Source organism: Engystomops pustulosus, chromosome 10, assembly GCF_040894005.1.
Source record: "Engystomops pustulosus chromosome 10, aEngPut4.maternal, whole genome shotgun sequence".
Lineage (NCBI taxonomy): Eukaryota > Metazoa > Chordata > Amphibia > Anura > Leptodactylidae > Engystomops > Engystomops pustulosus.
In genome coordinates, this window is record NC_092420.1 from 41257770 (window position 1) to 41277959 (window position 20190).

Here is a 20190-nt window from a genome sequence, read left to right on the forward strand (position 1 = left end):
GAGTTGGGCAAAATACTTTTGTCACTTCAATGGCATATTTGATAAATTGCAATACAATTGTTTCTCTGCACTACTCACTTTGTATTACATTTTAGCCAGCACCTTAGGGGTTAAAATGCTCATACAAGCCTACATACATTCTTTGAGGGGTGCCCTTTCCAAAATGGGTTCACTACTTGGGGGTTTCTATTGTACTGGTACCTCGGGGGTACCCCCCATTACCAATCTAGTGAAAACGAAGCTTGAAAACCTAAATTGTGCTTCTTTCTTCCTGACCCCTGCCGTGTGCCCAGCCTGTAAATTATTGGCACATGTGTGGTATTGCTGTACTCGGGACAACCCGAAGAATGATTTTTGGGGTGTTTGTCTAAAGTGGCATGGGTTGGGCACAGTATATGAGGCACTAAAATGACATTTTTGAGATAAAAACACAATTTTTACTCTGCACCATTTACTTTGCATTCAATTTTGACCAGCGTGTTGGGGGTTAAAATGCTCACCACAAGCACCGATAAATTCTTTGAGGGGTCTAGTTTCCGAAATGGTGACATTTTGGGGGGTTTTCTATTGTACTTTCACTTCAGGGGCTCTTCAATTACACTGTGGCACCACAAAATATTTGCAGCCAAATTGGCCTTCCAAATTCCCAGTATCGCTAACTCTGTTCTGGACATCACTGTGCGGGGAAACAGCAGCTGACATCCACATGTCTGGTATTACCGTACTCAGAAGAAGCAGGGCAAGAAATTAGGAATATATATTTACCTCAAATTCCTTCTGAATGTATCCATTTTAGGGCTAAATTGGAAAGATTGAAATCAAAAATTGAAATTTCAAAATTTCCACTCCATTTTCATATGCTTCCGGAAAAATAATTAAAGGGTTAACAGACTTCTTAAATGCTGATTTGAATAGGTTGAGATGTTAGGTTCATAAAATGGTGTTACTTGTGGGGGTATATAGTACATAAGCCTTTATAGGGCACTTCCAAACTGAATTGATCACCAAAAAGTTAGCATTTTTCAAATTTCTAGAAAATCTGAGAAGTTGCTACTAAAACTTCAAACCTTCTCACATCCATAAAAAAAAAATGGAAACTTAAAACAAATAATGGATATAAAAAGAAGACCAATGGCAAAAGGTTTCTATCAAAAAAAATTTGTGGTATCACTTTTTGTCTAAAAAGTATAACATTTGAAACTTTGAAAATTATTTTCAAATTTTTCCTAAATTATTGAATTTTTACCCCCCAAAAAACGAACGGATCACCGAAATGACACTACTAACATAAACTACAATGTCTCACAAGAAAACAATCTCAAAATCACAGAGATATCTTAAAGCGTTGAAAAGTTATTACCACAGGAAGAGACACTGGTCAAATTAAAAAAAAAAAAGTAGCCTTAACCTGCAAACAGGCTGCGTCCTTAAGGGGTTAAGGACCCATTTGTATATGAATTATGCTGATTCCTGGAATACCCCTTTAACCCCTTAGGAACGTGGCCCTTTTTCGTTTTTGCATTTTTCACTCCCCACCTTCAAAAATCTGTAATTTTTTTATTTTTCCATGTAAAGAGCTCTGTTTAGGCTTGTTTTCTGCATAACAAATTGAACTTCACAGTGATGGTATTTATTATTCCATGCCGTGTACTGGGAAGCGGGAAAAAAATTCAGAATGCAGTGAAATGATGAAAAAACGCATTTGCGCCGTTTTCTTGTGGGCTTGGATTTTACAGCTTTCACTGAGCGCCCCAAATCACATGTCTATTATATTCTTTGGTTTCTTTGGATTCTTTTTAATGCTTTCATTTTGAGGACTGCATGGGCTTTTGATCACTTTTTATAGAATTTTTTATATTTTTCAAAATGGCAAAAAATTGGTATCTTCGACTTTGGGCGCCAATTTCCGTTATGGGGACATTTTGGGACGCGATGATACCTAATGTGTTTATGATTTTTATTGTTTATTTATATTTATAACAGTTCTAGGGAAAAGGGGGGGATTTAAACTTTTACCTTTTTTTTACTATTTTTTCATATTTTTTTTAAAAAAATTTACATTTTTTTTAACCATTATTTTAGATTCTCCAGGGTAATTTAACCCTGCAGGGTCCGATTGCTAATACTATATACTGCAATACTACTGTATTGCAGTATATACCGTATATACTCGAGTATAAGCCGAGTTTCTCAGCACAAAAATTGTGCTGAAAAACACAAACTCGGCTTATACTCGAGTCAAACAAAATCTGACACCAAGAAAAGAAAAAAAAAAAAAAAAAAAAAAAAAAAACACTATCAAAACTCACCTTTCCAGCGGTCCCCTTCGGGTCTTCTGTGCGATCCGTCGGTCAGCGGCCGGTCCGTGCAATGTCACAGGCACTGACATCAGCCGCCGCTGCGATAGTATTGTCTGTGCGTCGACAGCCGGCACACACTGTGATGTCAGCGGCTGATGTCAGTGCTGTGCGGACCTGCCGCTGAAAAAAAAAAAAAAAAAAAAAAAAAAGAAAAACAATCAAAACTCACCTTTCCGGCGGCCCCCTCGGGTCGTTTGTGTGATCCGGCAGTCAGCGGCAGGTCCGTGGGATGTCACAGGCACTGACATCAGCCGCCGCCGCCGCTGCAATAGTATTGTGTGTGCCGGCAGCGGCTGCGGCTGGCGTCAGCGCTGTGCGATGCACAGACATGCCGCCGACTGCTGGATCACACAGAAGACCCGAGGGGGCCGCCGGAAAGGTGAGTTTTGATTTATTTATTTTTTTTACATCAACAGGGCGGGGGTCCGGCTCAATAACGGGGCACAGGGGCTGGCAGGTTATATTGACCGGGGCACAGGGGCTGGCAGGTTATATTGACCGGGGCACAGGGGCTGGCAGGTTATATTGACCGGGGCTGGCAGGTTATATTGACCGGGGCACAGGGGCTGGCAGGTTATATTGACCGGGGCACAGGGGCTGGCAGGTTATATTGACCGGGGCACAGGGGCTGGCAGGTTATATTGACCGGGGCACAGGGGCTGGCAGGTTATATTGACCGGGGCACACTGGCTGGCAGGTTATATTGACCGGGGCACAGGGGCTGGCAGGTTATATTGACCGGGGCACAGGGGCTGGAAGGTTATATTGACCGGGGCACAGGGGCTGGAAGGTTATATTGACCGGGGCACAGGGGCTGGAAGGTTATATTGACCGGGGCACAGGGGCTGCCAGGCTGTATAGTGGGGCACAGGGGCTGCCAGGCTGTATAGTGGGGCACAGGGGCTGCCAGGCTGTATAGTGGGGCACAGGGGCTGCCAGGCTGTATAGTGGGGCACAGGGGCTGCCAGGCTGTATAGTGGGGCACAGGGGCTGCCAGGCTGTATAGTGGGGCACAGGGGCTGCCAGGCTGTATAGTGGGGCACAGGGGCTGCCAGGCTGTATAGTGGGGCACAGGGGCTGCCAGGCTGTATAGTGGGGCACAGGGGCTGCCAGGCTGTATAGTGGGGCACAGGGGCTGCCAGGCTGTATAGTGGGGCACAGGGGCTGCCAGGCTGTATAGTGGGGCACAGGGGCTGCCAGGCTGTATAGTGGGGCACAGGGGCTGCCAGGCTGTATAGTGGGGCACAGGGGCTGCCAGGCTGTATAGTGGGGCACAGGGGCTGCCAGGCTGTATAGTGGGGCACAGGGGCTGCCAGGCTGTATACTGGGGCACAGGGGCTGCCAGGCTGTATACTGGGGCACAGGGGCTGCCAGGCTGTATACTGGGGCACAGGGGCTGCCAGGCTGTATACTGGGGCACGGGCTGGCAGGGTATATACTGGGGGGACTGCTGGCTATATACTACTGGGGGCTACTGGCTATATACTTCTGAGGGCTTGCTCGCTATATACTTGGGGGAAGGGGCTGTGACCAATGCTGGCTATATACTGGGGGACTGCTGGTTATATACTTCTGGGGGCTTGCTCACTATAGACTTGGGGGAAGGGGCTGTGAACAATGCATTTTCCACCCTCGGCTTATACTCGAGTCAATAGGTTTTACCAGGTTTTTGTGGTAAAATTAGGGGTCTCGGCTTATACTCGGGTCGGCTTATACTCGAGTATATACGGTACCTATTTTACTATGATTTTTAATAGCCTGCCCTCTGCTGGCTATTAGAAATCATTGCACCTGGCAAGTCTCAATGAGACTCTAGGCTGCCATAGCAAACGATCGCCGCCCTCCGATGACGTTCCAGGGGGCGGCGATCGGCCATCCAAGATGGCGGACGGCATTTAATGGTAAGTTAGGTGCCACGGTTGGGTTCGACCGCGGCACTTAACAGGTTAACTGCCGTGATCGGTGCCAGCACCGACCGCAGCAGTGACAGGCGGGTGTTGGATGTTTTATACAGCCATTACCCGGTGTGTATGAAGAGAGCTTAGCTCGTGAGCTCTCTCCATACACCCCTTGCCGCACGAGGACGATATAGTTCGTCCTCGGTCGACAAGGTGTTAAGCAAATTTACCAATATGAAAAAATTTTTAATGAGAAAGCCACCTGAATAACAACCGACTTTGATAACAAAGAGAAAAATGGGCATTATATGCATCAAACAATGATACATTCTTATAAAAGTTAAAGCTTCCTATATAATAGGTTCTTATTCTTGTTTTTTTTTTTCTTCTTCTTTTGTCTTCTCTCAAGTGCCTACGGGATATATGAGGCTAAAATCTCATGCCTTAACAGGGAATAGACATATTTATGTCTTTAAAGTAGTTGCGTCATAAAAAAACAGTACTCACACAGATTTAGGATATAGAAACACGTTCTGATGTAACTGTATATGCAATGATGTACTGCTTCATGTATAAATGTAATGATAAAACTTCAATAAAAAAAAAAAAAAAAAGAAGAAAGAAATTAACATTATGTGTTAATATGTGTTAGCTTATAGGACATCTACCACCAGGATGAAGGACTGCGAAACCATGCATACTGAAATAATGGTGTGTGAACTTCTTCTTTTGTAGCGTCTTATGCCCTTGTATTTAAGAAATAAAAGTTTCTAAAATTATGCAAATGAGCCTGAGGGGCTCCAGGCTCCATTGACACATGGAGCCTGGAGCCCATCAGGTTAATGGAAAACCTGCATAATATCGTAAAAAAAGGTCCTAAGAAGCTAAAAGAGTAGAACCAGACAGTGGGAACAAACACACTGTCATGTCAGAGTGCTGGGTTTACAATTGTTTATCCTGGTGGTAGTATCCATTCTGGCAAACTTGGAATACAGTAATTCCCAGAATCTCATAGTGAAGCATCAATGGCTACACATCTTCACACACATGAGGCGGCCTTAGTTGGCAAAGTCTTTGTAAGGAGAACTCTTACTCAACTGAGTCACGGTATATCATTCAAATACTATCACCTAGTTGTCTTAGATTCACTGCGAGACAGGTCTGTGATTACAGACATACAACATGAATATAATTGATTCAATTGTTTTTATCATTCGTGGGTAAACAGGCACATAGTGCTATTTGACCCTGCTCAAAATGCTGCGTCATTGTTTGCAATAACAAATAAAGCTTAAAATTTGTTTTCACTGAGGTGGTGTGAATCTAGCTTTTCTTACCACCCCTAAGTGATCAGGCAGTGTTGCTATGTAATGTCAGCTTATTATAGATTCTGTACTAGCGCCCTGGTTGGGGTAAGTAAACAATTACTCTTCCTCTCCCCCACACCAGATGCAGCTGTATTGGCTACTACTCTCAGGGTAATGCAGGCTAGCTATGGCTGTATTGGCTACTGTATTGGCTATATTAGCTTCTGCGGCAACACTTTCGCGAGTAAGCAATAGCACTAAGCTAATATGCTGCAAACTTGATTTTTGCCATTTGCCCACTAACTCCTGGCTAGTAGAAATAGTGATTTAGACTGACTGCATCTTTGCTAGCTCCTGCCCTCAACACACATTCGTCCCTAGGACCCAACGCGTTTCATTTATACCATTAACTCTTCAGGGGTCTTAAAAGAGGCACAACTATCTAGATTGTGTTACACATAGGTCAGTGTGTTGTGCACACCGGCATAGTACTAGCCGTGGCACGCGCCGCTGCAGTCCCGTTTACATTGCAGATCCTGTGCTCCTCACTGCCGACCTAAAACAGCCAATCAGCTGGCAATACATCATTCGTGACGGGTTTCTGTGAAACAGACTGACATGCCATGCCTGTGCCATATCACATAGGTCAAACTGGCTTAGTATGGGGTAGGATCGATGTATGCAGGGGATTGTTTTGTACCCCACATGCCGAGTAGGGACATTGCAGTGTCTCACTTGTTTATGCCAAAGGATTGGTTGATACTTAGGGAAATAGAATGAATCTGAGATGAGTGTAGGTTATCACTAGGAACAGCACTGCTTCCAGTGATTTTATTACAGTAATCCTGGGAGTTTTCTATAAATCTTTCCTACGGCTGATGTCTGTACGGCATTTGAGGTGTGACTGAAATACATAAGGCAATGAATGGAATGATATATTAAAGATTACTGTATATACTCGTGTATAAGAAAACAAAAAAAATGTGCTGAAAAATCTCACCTCGGCTTCACGAGTCAATGATAAAAAAAAAACGAGAATTAGACTCACCGGTAATTCATTTTCCATTTAGTCCACTATGACGGCCCACCTGGAGGATTACCCCTTGACCTCTGCAGGGACAAGAAGAGAGGTTAAATGTCCCTCCCCCTGCATCCCTCTCCAGTGTCTATCAAATAACTACACCAAGAAAGGATGCAAGAGGTTTATTAGCATGTTACTCCACATACAACATAAAACCATATAGTAACATTTGTAAGTGTTGAGAAAAAATTCCAGGCCGTCATGGTGGACTAAATGGAAAACGAATTACCGGTTTGTCTAATTCTCGCTTTCCATGACGTCCCCCATGACGGCCCACCTGGAGATGTACCAGATAACTTAAGGATTTTTTTTAGGGAGCGGCTACTGTTTGTAGAACTTTTCTACCAAATGACAAGTCATTGACAGAATGTAAGTCCAATCTGTAGTGTTTGGCAAAAGTTATGGAGCTGGACGAGGTCGCGGCTTTACAGATCTGATCCAGAGACGCTTCTGCTCATTCTGCCCAGGAAGTGGCCACTGCCCTGGTAGAGTGGGCTTTAAGATTCGTAGAAGCTTCTAGGCTTTGGATAGTATAACAGTCCCGAATAGTCTGTTTAATCCAGCGGGCGATGGTGATCTTTGACGCTTTCCTCCCCTTGTTCTTGCCCTGGAACTGAAGAAATCTTGAATCTTTTCGCCAGCTATCCGTTATTTCTAGATAGTGTAGTTCTGTTCTTCTCACATCTAAAGTATACCATTTGGCTTCTCCTTTAGATTTTGGCAAAAGGAGGATAATTTCCTGATTACGATGAAAGTCTGTTGTTACCTTGGGATGGAAACTAGGATCAAGCATTAGAGATATTCTATCATCAGAAACTTTCAGGTAGGGTTCGTTTATGGAAAGTGCTCGAATTTCCCCTAATCTTCCAGCTGTTATAGCAACAAGGAAGGCAGTTTTTAATGTAATATTTTTTATACTTGCACTCTCTAGGGGTTTGAAGGGACCTTGCATAAGACCATTCAGGAGTATCGATAGATCCCAGGGAGGAGTCTTGATGGGACAGTTAGGTCTAAGTCTAGTGGATGCTTTAAGAAAACGCCTTACCCACCTATGGTCAGCCAGAGAGACATCAAAGAAGACACTGAGGGCTGAGACTTGGCCTAAAGACCAGCACGTTAAAAGTCCTTTGGACAAACCTGCTTGAAGAAACTCCAATATCTGCTGTATGTTAGGAGAAGACAGATTAGGAATTTCGGGATAGCAAAATGAGGTAAATCTTTCCAGATTTTGTGGTAGATAGCTGAAGTAACTGGCTTTCTACTTGCCTGTAATGTCGTAATGACTTCCTCTGAGAGACCTTTAGCTCTCAACATTTGCTTCTCAGGATCCAGGCCGATAGTTGGAATGATTCTGGATTGGGATGATAAACTGCCCCCTGATATAGGAGATCCTTCCTTTGAGGGAGAATAACTGGTTCTTCCAATGCCATGTACTTTAGTGCTGGGAACCAGCTTCTCTTTAGCCAGAAAGGTACTATCAAAATGATCTTGAGATCTTGTCTTATTTTTTGCACCGTCCTTGAAATCAGTGGAAGTGGAGAGAAGGCATAAGCTAGAATTACGTGACAACCGTGACTGAAGGCATCATAGAAGAGCACTCCAGACTATCTACTAAAGGGAAATAGTGGTCCGCTTTCCTGTTTTCTCTGGTGGCAAATAGATCTTAACGGTGTTCCCCATTTCGGAGCTAGATGGAAGAACACTTCTTTGTTTAAGCACCACTCGTGAGGATCTAGAGCGTGCCTGCTTAGAAAATCTGATTCCCTGTTCACTGATATTTTCAGGTGGATTGCAGTCAGGGAAAGGACATTTTCTTCTGCCCAAAGGAAGATCTGTTTTGATAGTTTGAGAAGAGATGTTGGCTGTGTGCCTACTTGGCGTTTGAGATAGGCCACTGTGGTCATGTTGTCCGATAGTATTTTGAGGTTTTGGTCTTGTAGTTGTTTTGAGCATACCTTCAGGGTTTCCCAAACCACCTTCAATTCTTTGTAGTTTGAGGATCTGTTTTTTTATGATTGGGACCATTGGCCCTGAACCAGTCTTCCTGGAAGTTTTGCTCCCCAACCTGTCTTGCTTGCGTCTGTCAAGATAGATGTTATTGGCCAATTGTTCCATTTTAAGCCCTTGGTTAGATTCTCCGCTGTCTTCCACCAGTTTAGGGAATCTTTCACCCATAGGGGAATATTGGTTTTCCTCTCCAGATGGTTTAAATTTTTGTGCCAGGACATAAGGATCCAATTCTGAAGGTCTCTCGTGTGGTTTTGAGCCCAGGGAACGCAGGTTATACAGGCTGTGAGGAGTTTCATGGCTTCTCTGACCGAACACTTCTGTCTGATTTGAAACGTCGAAACCTGGGAAAAGAGATTTTGGACTTTCTCCTCTGGGAGAAAAGAGCATTGATGCACTGAGTCCAGTAAAATTCCTAGGAATTTTAATTTGGTGCTTGGTTGAAGGTTTGATTTCTCGAAATTTATTATTCAACCTAGATGTTCTAGGACTGCTATAGTTGTGTCCCTCTGGGATAATAGAACTTCCTCTGAGCTGGAGATTAGAAGAAGGTCGTCTAAATAAGGGATCAATAGTATGTCTTTTAATCTCAAAACTGCTACAACCACCTTGGTAGAGCTCTGAATTGAAAGTGCATCACTTGGTTCTCTGGGGACAAGATCGCAAATCTCAGGTATCTTCGAGAGATGACGTGGTAGTATGCGTCTTTCAGGTCTATGGTGCATAGAGATGCACCTTTTAGGATTAATGGTGTTGTGGACTTTAGGGACTCCATCTTGAATTTTCTGTATTTGATATGAGTGTTTAGATTCTTTAGATTTATAATCATTCTGTAGGCTCCATTCGGCTTCTGAACTGAGAAGAGGGGAGAGTAGAATCCTTTCCTTTGTTGATGGGGTGGTACAGGAGATATTACGTTTTTGATTAACAGGGATTGGACTCCACATGAGAAGAAGCATCTGTGGAGAGGAAGCTATTGTTGTCACAAACCTTCGAGGAGGCGGAGTGTTTAGGTCGATCTTGTAGCCCTTCTGTACAACCTGTAGAATCCATGCATTTTTTATGCTTTGTTCCCATTGAGAGGGGAAAAGAGCAAGTCTTCCCCCCCACCCTGGTGTCATCGTTTTCGGGCAGGTTTGGGCTGGATACTTGGAGAGGAACTGTAACCTCTCCCTCTACCTCCTTTTGGGTAGCTCCACCTGCCTTGTTTGCCTTTCCGTTCCACCGTCGGGAGCCGGAACACATGGTGCTACCGTAAATCGCCGAGAGACCGCAGGAGTTGCACCAAACACCTCTCCTTGATGTCAGCCAGGAAGGAACCCGATCGAGGCCCGGAGAGGATCTTAGTACCAGGTACCGCGCCTCCATGGCGTACCCCTCCACTCCCACCCCCCCCTAAGGAGATGAGAAGGAGAGAGACCCTCTCTTCCCCCTGACCTGTGTAGGGACAGGAAGAACACTGGAGAGGGATGCAGGGGGAGGGACATTTAACCTCTCTTCTTCCTGTCCCTGCAGAGGTCAAGGGGTAATCCTCCAGGTGGGCCGTCATGGAATATAAACTTAATACTCACCCTCCGGTGTCCCCGATGTTCCCCGCGGCTCTCCATGTCTCCTCTTCCATCTTCTCTAGCCAGCAGAGTCACGTCCATGCGATCTTCCGGCCGTCGCACACTGCGATGCAATGCTGTTGCCGCTGATGACGTCATCAGCGGCAACAGCATTGCATCGCAGTGTGCGACGGCCGGAAGATCGCATGGACGTGACTCTGCTGGCTAGAGAAGATGGAAGAGGAGACATGGAGAGCCGCGGGGAACATTGGGGACACCGGAGGGTGAGTATTAAGTTAATTTTTTTTTATCTGTATATTACATGGGGGCAGGCTGGATGCTACACGGGGGCTGGATGGCTGTATGCTACATCCTTGGCTTATACTCAAGTCAATAGGTTTTCCCAGATTTCTGTGGTAAAATTAGGGGTCTCGTCTTATACTGGGGTCGGCTTATACTTGAGTATATACGGTACGCCATATTGCATCAATTTGCATATGTGGTATTATACCCAAAATAAGGGTGCATTGTATAACAATATTTACCGGCCTTTACAAAGAACACAAGCGCTCATGGTGTGAATTTCACAGTCTAGAGACTAGAGGGGATTGAGGATACCCCTACTCCCAGCTATCATGTTAAGACAGCAAACATCAAAGTGAGGTGGGAAAGAAAGGCTACAGAAAGTAATCTTAGACTGATGCACATTCTATCTGAGGAAGAAAAAGTCCAGCTAGATAGACTTTTACCACAACTTAATGCTGCTATTGAGAAGGTAAGGTGCTTTGCATCAGAACCCAGTTTTGAAAAAAAGGGAAAAAATCTTAGAAGTCACCGTGACCAAATACACTTCCCATATATAAGAGACACAGAAGACTTTAGGGATAGTTTTGGAACAAATGGCACAACTCTTCCATTTGGAGAAACTGGAAGCAGAGAGAGCCAAGTCCAAACTGATGGGGAAACTGTTCAGGAGATGGAAGGGTTTCCTCATGCACCATCTCTCTTCACAGGATAGGTACAAAAGCTCCCCCAATAGGAGACTATGCACATATGGCAACAATAAAGAAATCAGAGGCATCATCATCAACTTCTGGGACATCCTGTTGCATGACAAAGAGATAGCCAAAATAATTCCCATTGAACCAGCAATAAGTTATAGAAGGGGGAGAAATCTGAAGGACCTATTGGCCCATGGTTATTGACCCCCCCCCCCCCACACCCAGTGGTACATGGCTAGAAAGAAGACCGAAAGAGAGTTCCGTTGTGGATACTGTCCAGCATGCAAATGGATAACACCTTGCAAATATGTAACAAGCGCATCTACGATGGACAGGTTTGAGATACTCCATCTGTTCCTCAGTAGGAGTGGTATATGTAGCTACATGCACAAGCCCTGCGGACTATGTAGGGAAAACATTCTGACAGTTTAGAAAAAGGATCCAGGAACATATGGACATTAAAGAAGAATACTCCAGTAGCTAAGCATATGTGGCTATACCATCAGGGTAATCAGAAAGCAATATCTTTTAGAGGCATTGAGGAAGTAAGACCATCAGCTAGAGGAGGGGACTGGGACAGAATGATCCTTAGGAAAGAGGCCCAATTGACCTTTAGAATCAACTCCAGGAAGGCGCATGGAATAAATGATTTTTATCTCCTACGCAAGCTTTATTGAATAAATATAGGGGACACATTTAACAAGCACCCCTCCACTAACAGTACCTCTCTGGACCTCTGATGTCTGTGATATACAATCCAGACATCCCTGTAAATATTGTTATACAATGCACCCACATTTTGGGTATAATACCAAATTTGCAAATTGATGCAATCTGATTTAATCTTTAATATATCATTCCATTCAATGCCTTATGTATTTCAGTCACACCTCGAATGCCGTACAGACATCAGCTGTAGGAAAGATGTATAGAAAACTGCCAGGATTACTGTTATAAAAGCACTGGAAGCAGTGCTGTTCCTAGTGATAACCTGCACTCATCTCAGATTCATTCTATGTATCAACCAATCCGTTTGCATAAACAAGTGAGACACATACATCGTGAGACACATACATCGTTCCTACCCCATACTAAGCCAGCACAACCTATTTGATATGGCACAGGTAACAGAGGGCGCTGCAGAAAAGCGGTTTTCCTGCGACTGGTGCCTGCTCTTGGACGTACGCAAGGCATTAGATATTGGGGTATCTCTGGATTGTCAGTGCGGGCAGAACTATACCTGTATTCTGCATCCCCTTCAAATCCTCGTACTCTGATCTCCCCATCCAGACCGTTGGCAGGTCTGGCTAATGTCGGCACCTCCCACGATGCAGTCCTTTCACAGAAACGTGTCACAAATGATGTATTACCAGCTGATTGGCTGTTTTAGGTGGGCTCGTCGGCAGTGACGAGCACAAGATCTGCGATATAAACGGGACTGCAGCGGCGCGCGCCACGGCTAGTACTATGCCGGTGTGCACACCACAGAGACCTATGTGTAACACAATCTAGATAATTATGCCCCTTTTAAGACCCCTGATGAGCTTATGGTAGAAATGAAATGCGTTGGGTTGGGCTGTTAAGGTAAACCTAGCTGATAGGTCAAATCCTGTAATTTCTACTTTTCTTATTTTCCTAAAAAGTTCTGTAATAGAAACAATGAACTCAAGATGGCGCCGAGACAGAAAAGTTTTGAAGCTAAGGATTGTCAATAAAAGTTCATCCTGACGTCAAAAGAAGTTCTCCAATCAAGATACTACATGAGCTGGGAATTCTCTGCCCCCTTCTCTTTCTTTCCTAATTTCTATATAGTCTAGTAGAATAAATAAAGTTCACGCAGTGCAGTTTTGCCATGGCAATGACAGCATGAGTGAGATTTAAATCAGCAATTTGTCTGAATTAATCTCTTATGATGTGCACACGTGCTTATTGATTAGAAACACGCAGCCAACGCACACTAAAAGAGGATGTCTTGAATCCTACCCTAACAGTTGGAGGCACTGCTGAGATTTCGCGATCAGGACCAGGAAGCCCCCTCGTTCCAGCACCGTTTGCAGTTTTGGGGTCACCGTTTTCCGACTAGCCCATGATCACGGTAAGTTTCAGATTACATATGTTCTGCTACTTGCCTGTGACTCAGGAAATGGTGATACATAAACATGTATAGCCACCTGGTGTCCTGCATCGGGGTCTGTATTGTTAGACACTTCTGTGTGAAATTGAAAGTGCCTTGGCTGCTGTGTATGCGCTTTGAACAGAAAGGGAGGGGGAGGACGTTCCAAGGTCACACAAAAGATACAATACTGAGAGAAATGGAGAAAGAGACCGCAGGGAAAAGCAGGCATGGGACAAGTGCCTGGGACTTTGAAAAAAAGCAGACATGGGATAAATGTCTGGGGTTCTGATACAGACGGCCAGCATTGACAATTGACAAGGAATTCAGACAGGATTGAGATCGTTAAGCGGGGACCTTCTGATAAACCTCTAACTGACATGCAGTGAGCCAAGTCTCGGTAACTGGTGATCGGGGAGCTTGAAGGTCAGCCCTTAAGCCGCGAGCAGCTGCACGGTAAGGGTCTCGGGATAAATTCTGCAATCTCGGAAGAAAAAGGACGTCCTCCTGGAGGGAACCATTGGTGCACTAGCGATAGTTCAGTGCAAAGAAGGGAAAGATGTAGGTAGACAGAAGATTGGCTTGATGTAGTTAGAGAAGGTTGTTGAGTTAAGTAGGACTGATGGAAAAGTGCAAGTTGATATAATGGACATAAGGGCTGGTAGTTTTGTGCTGAAAAGAAAAGTAATAGTGAAGGTTTGAAGGTTTTGGGATGTGTTAGAGGATCTGATGATTCTACTTCGAGCCTCTGACTTTGATGGACGGACCAGAACAGAGTGACAGAAATCCTTCATAAGAGACAGGCGATAAGGGACATTTCAAAGTTTTTGATGTGGAAAGAAGTTGAGAAAAAGAGATTTTATTATAATTTTCTTTGGAGAGAAAAATGGCGTCTAGAATGCAGACTCCACCCCTGTATCTGGTGGTTAGAGAAGATGACACACCCTACCATCCTTCAGGGACTTGAAGGGAATATAACTGTCTTAAGATGGCCACCACTGAAAGATGATTGCCTATGACTCTACTCTGTTGGCAGCCATAAAGACTAGTTGAGGATAGCAGCTGACCCCCCCCCCCCTCGGGATTCTGAGCAGATGTTTGAAAACAAATGCCGGCTAAGGTGATATTTCACCAATATCAATCATTTGCTAAGGGTCTTGGAATGTGGGACGTTGTTAGTTTGGGTGGTCTACTTAAAACTTATTTTATACTGACAATTAGAGAAAAATTACTAGAAAAAGTGTTGCAATGTCTCTGGTACCTGCTTTCTGGAGTTTAAGGAGTTAACGAGGGTCAGATCGTGGGGGCAGCTGTGCTGGTCTCTGCCTGAGCTGTGTTATCAGTGTGTGTGCGAACTGGCCTTGAAGTGATCTGTGTTGTGCTTAGGATAGAACAGACAGTGTAAATTGTTTTTCAAAAAGGGGGGGCAGATCACTGCGTTTAGAGTTCTCCCTGACAATCTAAAAAAAAGGGCTCAAAGGAATTTGGTTGTGATACAAGAATACAGTATGATGTGATGTCCTCCTGTGTTCCCCAAGAACGAGCCCCCCAACTGTATTACAGAGCCTATGACTAACTTTTGTTCCTTTTTGATTAAAAAACCAATATAAGTGTACCTGGATTTTGTTGAGACGGAGTCTGGCCGGAAGTTTATAGATAGTTAAGAGAATCCTATATGTCTGGATGAGATAACGCGGTGACGCACACACGGTAATGGAAGAGTTCCATGGGAACAGTTTACAGCTTTAGAACACATGAGGAGATAAGACTCTGACAGAGGGAACAGAGACCAGAGTTGGTAGTATAACAGTCCACGCCAAAGTGAGACTGACAACATTTTCGGAAGTCTTAACCGACCAACCCAAGTGGGCGTTGCATGCCTGATGGTTCCCTACGGTTCTGCAAGGACTTTAGGAAGTTTAACGAGGTATCTAAATTTGATTCTTACCCTATGCCCAGAGTTGACAAGTTGATAGAGCGGCTGGGACAGGCTAGGTTCTTCTCCACCCTTGACCTGATGAAAGGGTATTGGCAGGTACCCCTCACAGACAGGGCTAAAGAGAAAACAGCTTTTGTTACTCCTGAAGGGCTACTTCAGTATGTTGTACTCTCCTTTGGGTTTATAGTAACGATTGGAAGAGTCATCTATTATCGGCGATTTATTCCCGATTTTGCGACAATAGCGGCACCCCTGGATGACCTGACCAAGGGTAACGGGTCGGTGATGGTAAAGTGGAGTGAAGAGGCTGAGGGGGCGTTTCAGCGACCTAAAAACGGTTTTGTGCGAGGGACCGGTACTGATCACCCCTAACTTCACCAAGACATTTATTGTGCAGACACTTCTGACGTGGGCTTAGGGGCTGTCCTGTCCCAAGTAGTGGAGGGTGAGGAACATCCCGTGACATTCCTGATCCGCAAGCTCACACCCCATGAGAAGAACTATAGTATAGTTGAGAGGGAGTGCTTGGCGATCAAATGGGCCCTGGAATCCCTGAGATATTACTTGATAGGGCGACAGTTTACGCTCTCCCCTCACTTGGATGAGTCAGGTTAAAGAGAGGAAAGCCAGGGTCACAAGGTGGTTCCTAATGTTACAGAATTTCAAATTCACAGTAGAACACAGAGCAGGGAAACTACATGGGAATGCCGATGCCCTGTCTCGTACCCACTGTTTGATGGCCAAAGGTGTTTGCCCCACAGGGTCAAACAGAGGGGGAGGGTATGTGAGACACTGAAGGGGTTAACTGTGGATGGGCGGTATGTTTCCCCTAGGTTTTCATACTATGCAAGGCCTTGGTGCTGAGTTTGTGTTGTCCAGCACCTTGGGCACAGGTGGTGGGAGCAGCCTAATCAGGCTGCATAAAGCTGCTGAGCAGAGCTGAGAGCGTTGGCTCTGAGTGGAGGCTGTAGAGCGAACACAGCCCTGACCCCTGTGCTGGAAGCAGCAACGCCTTTTGGTTTTAGTGTTGAGTTAGGAGCACCCAGACGGTAGGATTTTGTTTGTTTGATGCCTGAATGTAAGGCTGTTTTATTTGGTACCTGCTGGAATAAACGCAGGCGAGAACCGTTTTGGACTAAACTTTGGTGTCAATGTCTTGGACTGCATCACGAATCACCGCTACCACGGTCCCTACTGGGCCAAATCTCCCACATCTAGTAGAATAAATAAAGTTCACGCAGTGCAGATTTGCCATGGCAATGATTTAAATAAGAAATTAATTCAGACAAATTGCTGATGATGTGCACGCATGCTTATTGATTAGAAACACGCAGCCAACACACACTAAAAGAGGATGTCTTGAATCCTACCCTAACAGGGTCCTACGGACGAATGTGTGTTGAGGGCAGGAGCTAGCAAAGATGCAGTCAGTCTTAACACTGGCGCCACACGTAGCGCTTTGTCCGCGCTTGCAAACGCAGACAAAGCCGCGCCCACCGGGCCAGGCCTCGGCCCGATCGCATCAGCGTTTCTATGGAAACGCCTGCGATCGGGAACGAGCCGCCGGTGGTTTTCGTTAATTTAACACAAAACACCGGCGGCTCGTTCCCGATCGCAGGCGTTTCCATAGAAACGCCGATGTGTTCGGGCCGCGGCTCGCCCCGGTGAGTGCGGCTTTGTTTGAGTTTCCAAACGCAAACAAACGCCACGTGTGGCACCAGCCTAAATCACTATATCTACTAGCCAGGAGTCAGTGGGCAAATGGCAAAAATCACCAGAAAAACCGCAAATAACCCCCCCCCCCAAAAAAAAATAATTAATATATATATATATATATAATGTTCTGCCCATTGTTACATTTGTTTTGCGAAAACAAGCAAATTTCTCACAAAATGAGTTCTATATTCTGCAAAACAAGTTAATCATAAGGCAACGCCCCGGAAGAAGCCCTGGGTCGGGCGGATAGAAAGCTAGCGTCCCGTTATGTGAATTTGTGATATGCGCATTTTTAATGGATTTTTGTGAGTATGATGAATTGGAATAAATTTTAACCTTATTGGAACGTACCACACCATCTGCCTGCATATTTTCTTCCAGTTACAATACAATTAAAAGAGGAGAATGAGAGTGCGATGGTGCTAGTCTGAATGGTGACATACTTTCAGCAGGAGACACTGAAGATTGGTGCTGTTCATCGATGATGTTTTAAGATAAAATAAGAGGGAGAAGAAGAATCCTTGGAGCTCTGGTCATAGTGAAAATATTTTTCTCTATTTTTGTGGACTTTTTCAAAGACTGTGTGGACCGGTCTTATACCGTGAGTAAGCTCCTTAACCCCTTAACGCTGAAGCCACTTTTCACCTTCCTGACACGGACCATTTTTTAAAATCTGACATGTGTCTATTTAAGTGGTTATAACTTTGGAACGCTTTAACATATGCAGTTGATTTTGAGATTGTACTTCATGCTGGTTGAGAAATTTAATCAATATATTTAGTATTTATTTATGAAATAAATGGAAATTTGGCAAAATTTTTGAAAAAAATTCAAAATTTTCAACTTTTTGAAAAGTTGGTCATATCACTAAAATAACTTGATAACTAACATTTTCCATATGTCTGCTTTAACTTGGCATCATTTTTCAAACATCTGTTAGGATGTTAGGAGGCTTATAACTTTAGGTGCAATTTTTCAGATTTTCATGAAAATCATCAAAACCTACTTTTGGAGGGTCAATTTAGTTAGAAGTGACTTTATAAGGCCTACATGACAGAAACCCCCCACAAATGACACCATTTCAGAAACTACACCCCTCAAAATATTCAAAACAACCTTTGGGAATTTTGTTAACCCTATGAGCGTTTCATGAGGGTGAAAGATAAATGAAAGTGAAATTACAGAAATGTAATTTTATCTTACTATAGATTCATTTAACACTAAAATTTGCACCTTCACAATGGGTTAAAAAGGAAAATGCATTTTACAATGTTGGGGGCAATTCTTCCTGAGTATGCAAATACCCATTTTGTCACTGTACCCTGCTGTACGGGCACAGGGGGGCACTTGGAAGGGAAAGAGCATTGTTTCGTTTTTGCAGGGCAAATATGGCTGAAAAAGTTTTCATGTGTCAGGATGCATTTGGAAAGCCATAATGGTACCAAAACAGAGGAAAGCCCCAACAAGAGACACCATTTTGGAAAGTACACCCCTTGGAGAGTTTAGCAAGGTGTAATTTGTGTAGTTGCCCCAACAGTTGTTTGATTCAATTAGGCCCCAAAAGGGAAAAAAGGTGAAAATTTTCTCAAAAAAGTCACTTTTACCCCAAATTTTTGTAAGCCACAAGGGATAAAAGATGAAACAACCCCCATAAATGTGTAAAACTATTTCTCCTAAGCACAGAACTGCACCACTTTTGCATATAAAGTGTTGTATGGGTACACAGTGGGGCTCAGAAGGGAAAGAGGGCCGTTGGCCTTTTAGAAGCCAGATATGACAATCATCCTTTACAAGTGTCAGGATGCATTTGGAGAGCCCTAGTGGTACCAAAACAGAGGGGAACCCCAACAAGTGTCACCATTTTGGAAAGTGCACCCTTTGGAGAATTTAGCAAGGTGTAATATGTGTATTTTCCCCTACAGGTGTTTGTTTCAATTAGGTCCCAAAAAGGAAAAATATGAACATTTTCCCAAAAAAGTCACTTTTACGGCTATTTTTTGTATCCCATAAGGCATTAAAGATAAAACAACCCCAAAAAATGTGTACTAGCATTTCTCCCGAGTATAAAATTGCCCCACACATGCAAATAAAATGTTGTATGGGTACGCAGTGAAGCTCAGAAGGGAAAGAGGGGCGTTGGCCTTTTAGAAGCCAAATTTGACAGACATCCTTTACATATGTCAGGATGCATTTAGAGAGCTGTAGTCAGGGGCGGACTGGCCATTGTACCCACCGGGAATTTTCCCGGTGGGCCGGTCGGTCCTGGGCCGGTCTGGGGCCGGTCCGGAGCTGGTGCGGGGCCGGTCCGCACTCGCTAAAACTTTTCACATAATCCATAGTACCTGCATCGTACGATCGTACGATGCAGTTACTATTGATTAGTACACAGACGCAGCGCAGCACCGCTGCTTCTGCGTCTGTGTATAAACCCAGCTACACAGGTCGCGCAATCGACGTCATTGCGCGACCTGTGTAGCGTGGAGGAGGCTGGCACTTACCATGTCAGCTGTCGCCTGCCTCCGTGTAGCTCCGCGGCTTGGTGTGGAGGCGCGGAGCAGTGACGTCACTATCCCACGCCTCTTCACCAAGCCACCGAAGACCGAGGAAGACGGGAAGAAACTGCACCAAAGGGGTGAGTATGATGTTTTTTTTTTTTAAATTACAGAACCGGGGGCATTAATTATATGTCTGGGAGAGGGGGCTGCATTATTCTATATTTGGGAATGGCAGTGGGCATAAATTATATGTCGGGGGGGGGATTATTATATATATGGGGCTGGCAGGGGGCATAACTTATATGTCTGGGGTGGGGGGGATTATAGTATATATGGGGCTGGCAGTGGGCATAAATAATATGTCTGGGGGGGTATTATTGTATATATGGGGCTGGCAGTGGGCATAAATAATATGTCTGGGGGGGTATTATTGTATATATGGGGCTGGCAGTGGGCATAAATTATATGTCTGGGGGGGTATTATTGTATATATGGGGCTGGCAGTGGGCATAAATTATATGTCTGGGGGGGATTATTGTATATATGGGGCTGGCAGTGGGCATAAATTATATGTCTGGGGGGGATTATTGTATATATGGGGCGGGCTGTGGGCATAAATTATATGTCTGGGGGGGTATTATTGTATATATGGGGCTGGCAGTGGGCATAAATTATATGTCTGGGGGGGTATTATTGTATATATGGGGCTGGCAGTGGGCATAAATT

At 44.4% G+C, this 20190-nt stretch overlaps 2 protein-coding genes across 3 annotated transcripts in view; one reads left to right on the top strand and one right to left on the bottom strand.

Moving 5' to 3' along the window:
- Positions 1 to 20190, bottom strand: part of FHIT (fragile histidine triad diadenosine triphosphatase) — a 46172-nt gene that overhangs the window by 12917 nt on the left and 13065 nt on the right. The window lies entirely within an intron of this gene.
- The window catches only part of SLC25A17 (solute carrier family 25 member 17), a 556889-nt gene continuing 549760 nt past the window's right edge, over positions 13062 to 20190 (top strand). The window contains exon 1 of the mRNA XM_072126804.1: positions 13062 to 13296. Coding sequence (XP_071982905.1) covers positions 13288 to 13296 — 9 coding nt within the window. The 5' untranslated portion in view covers positions 13062 to 13287. The remainder of the gene's footprint in view (positions 13297 to 20190) is intronic.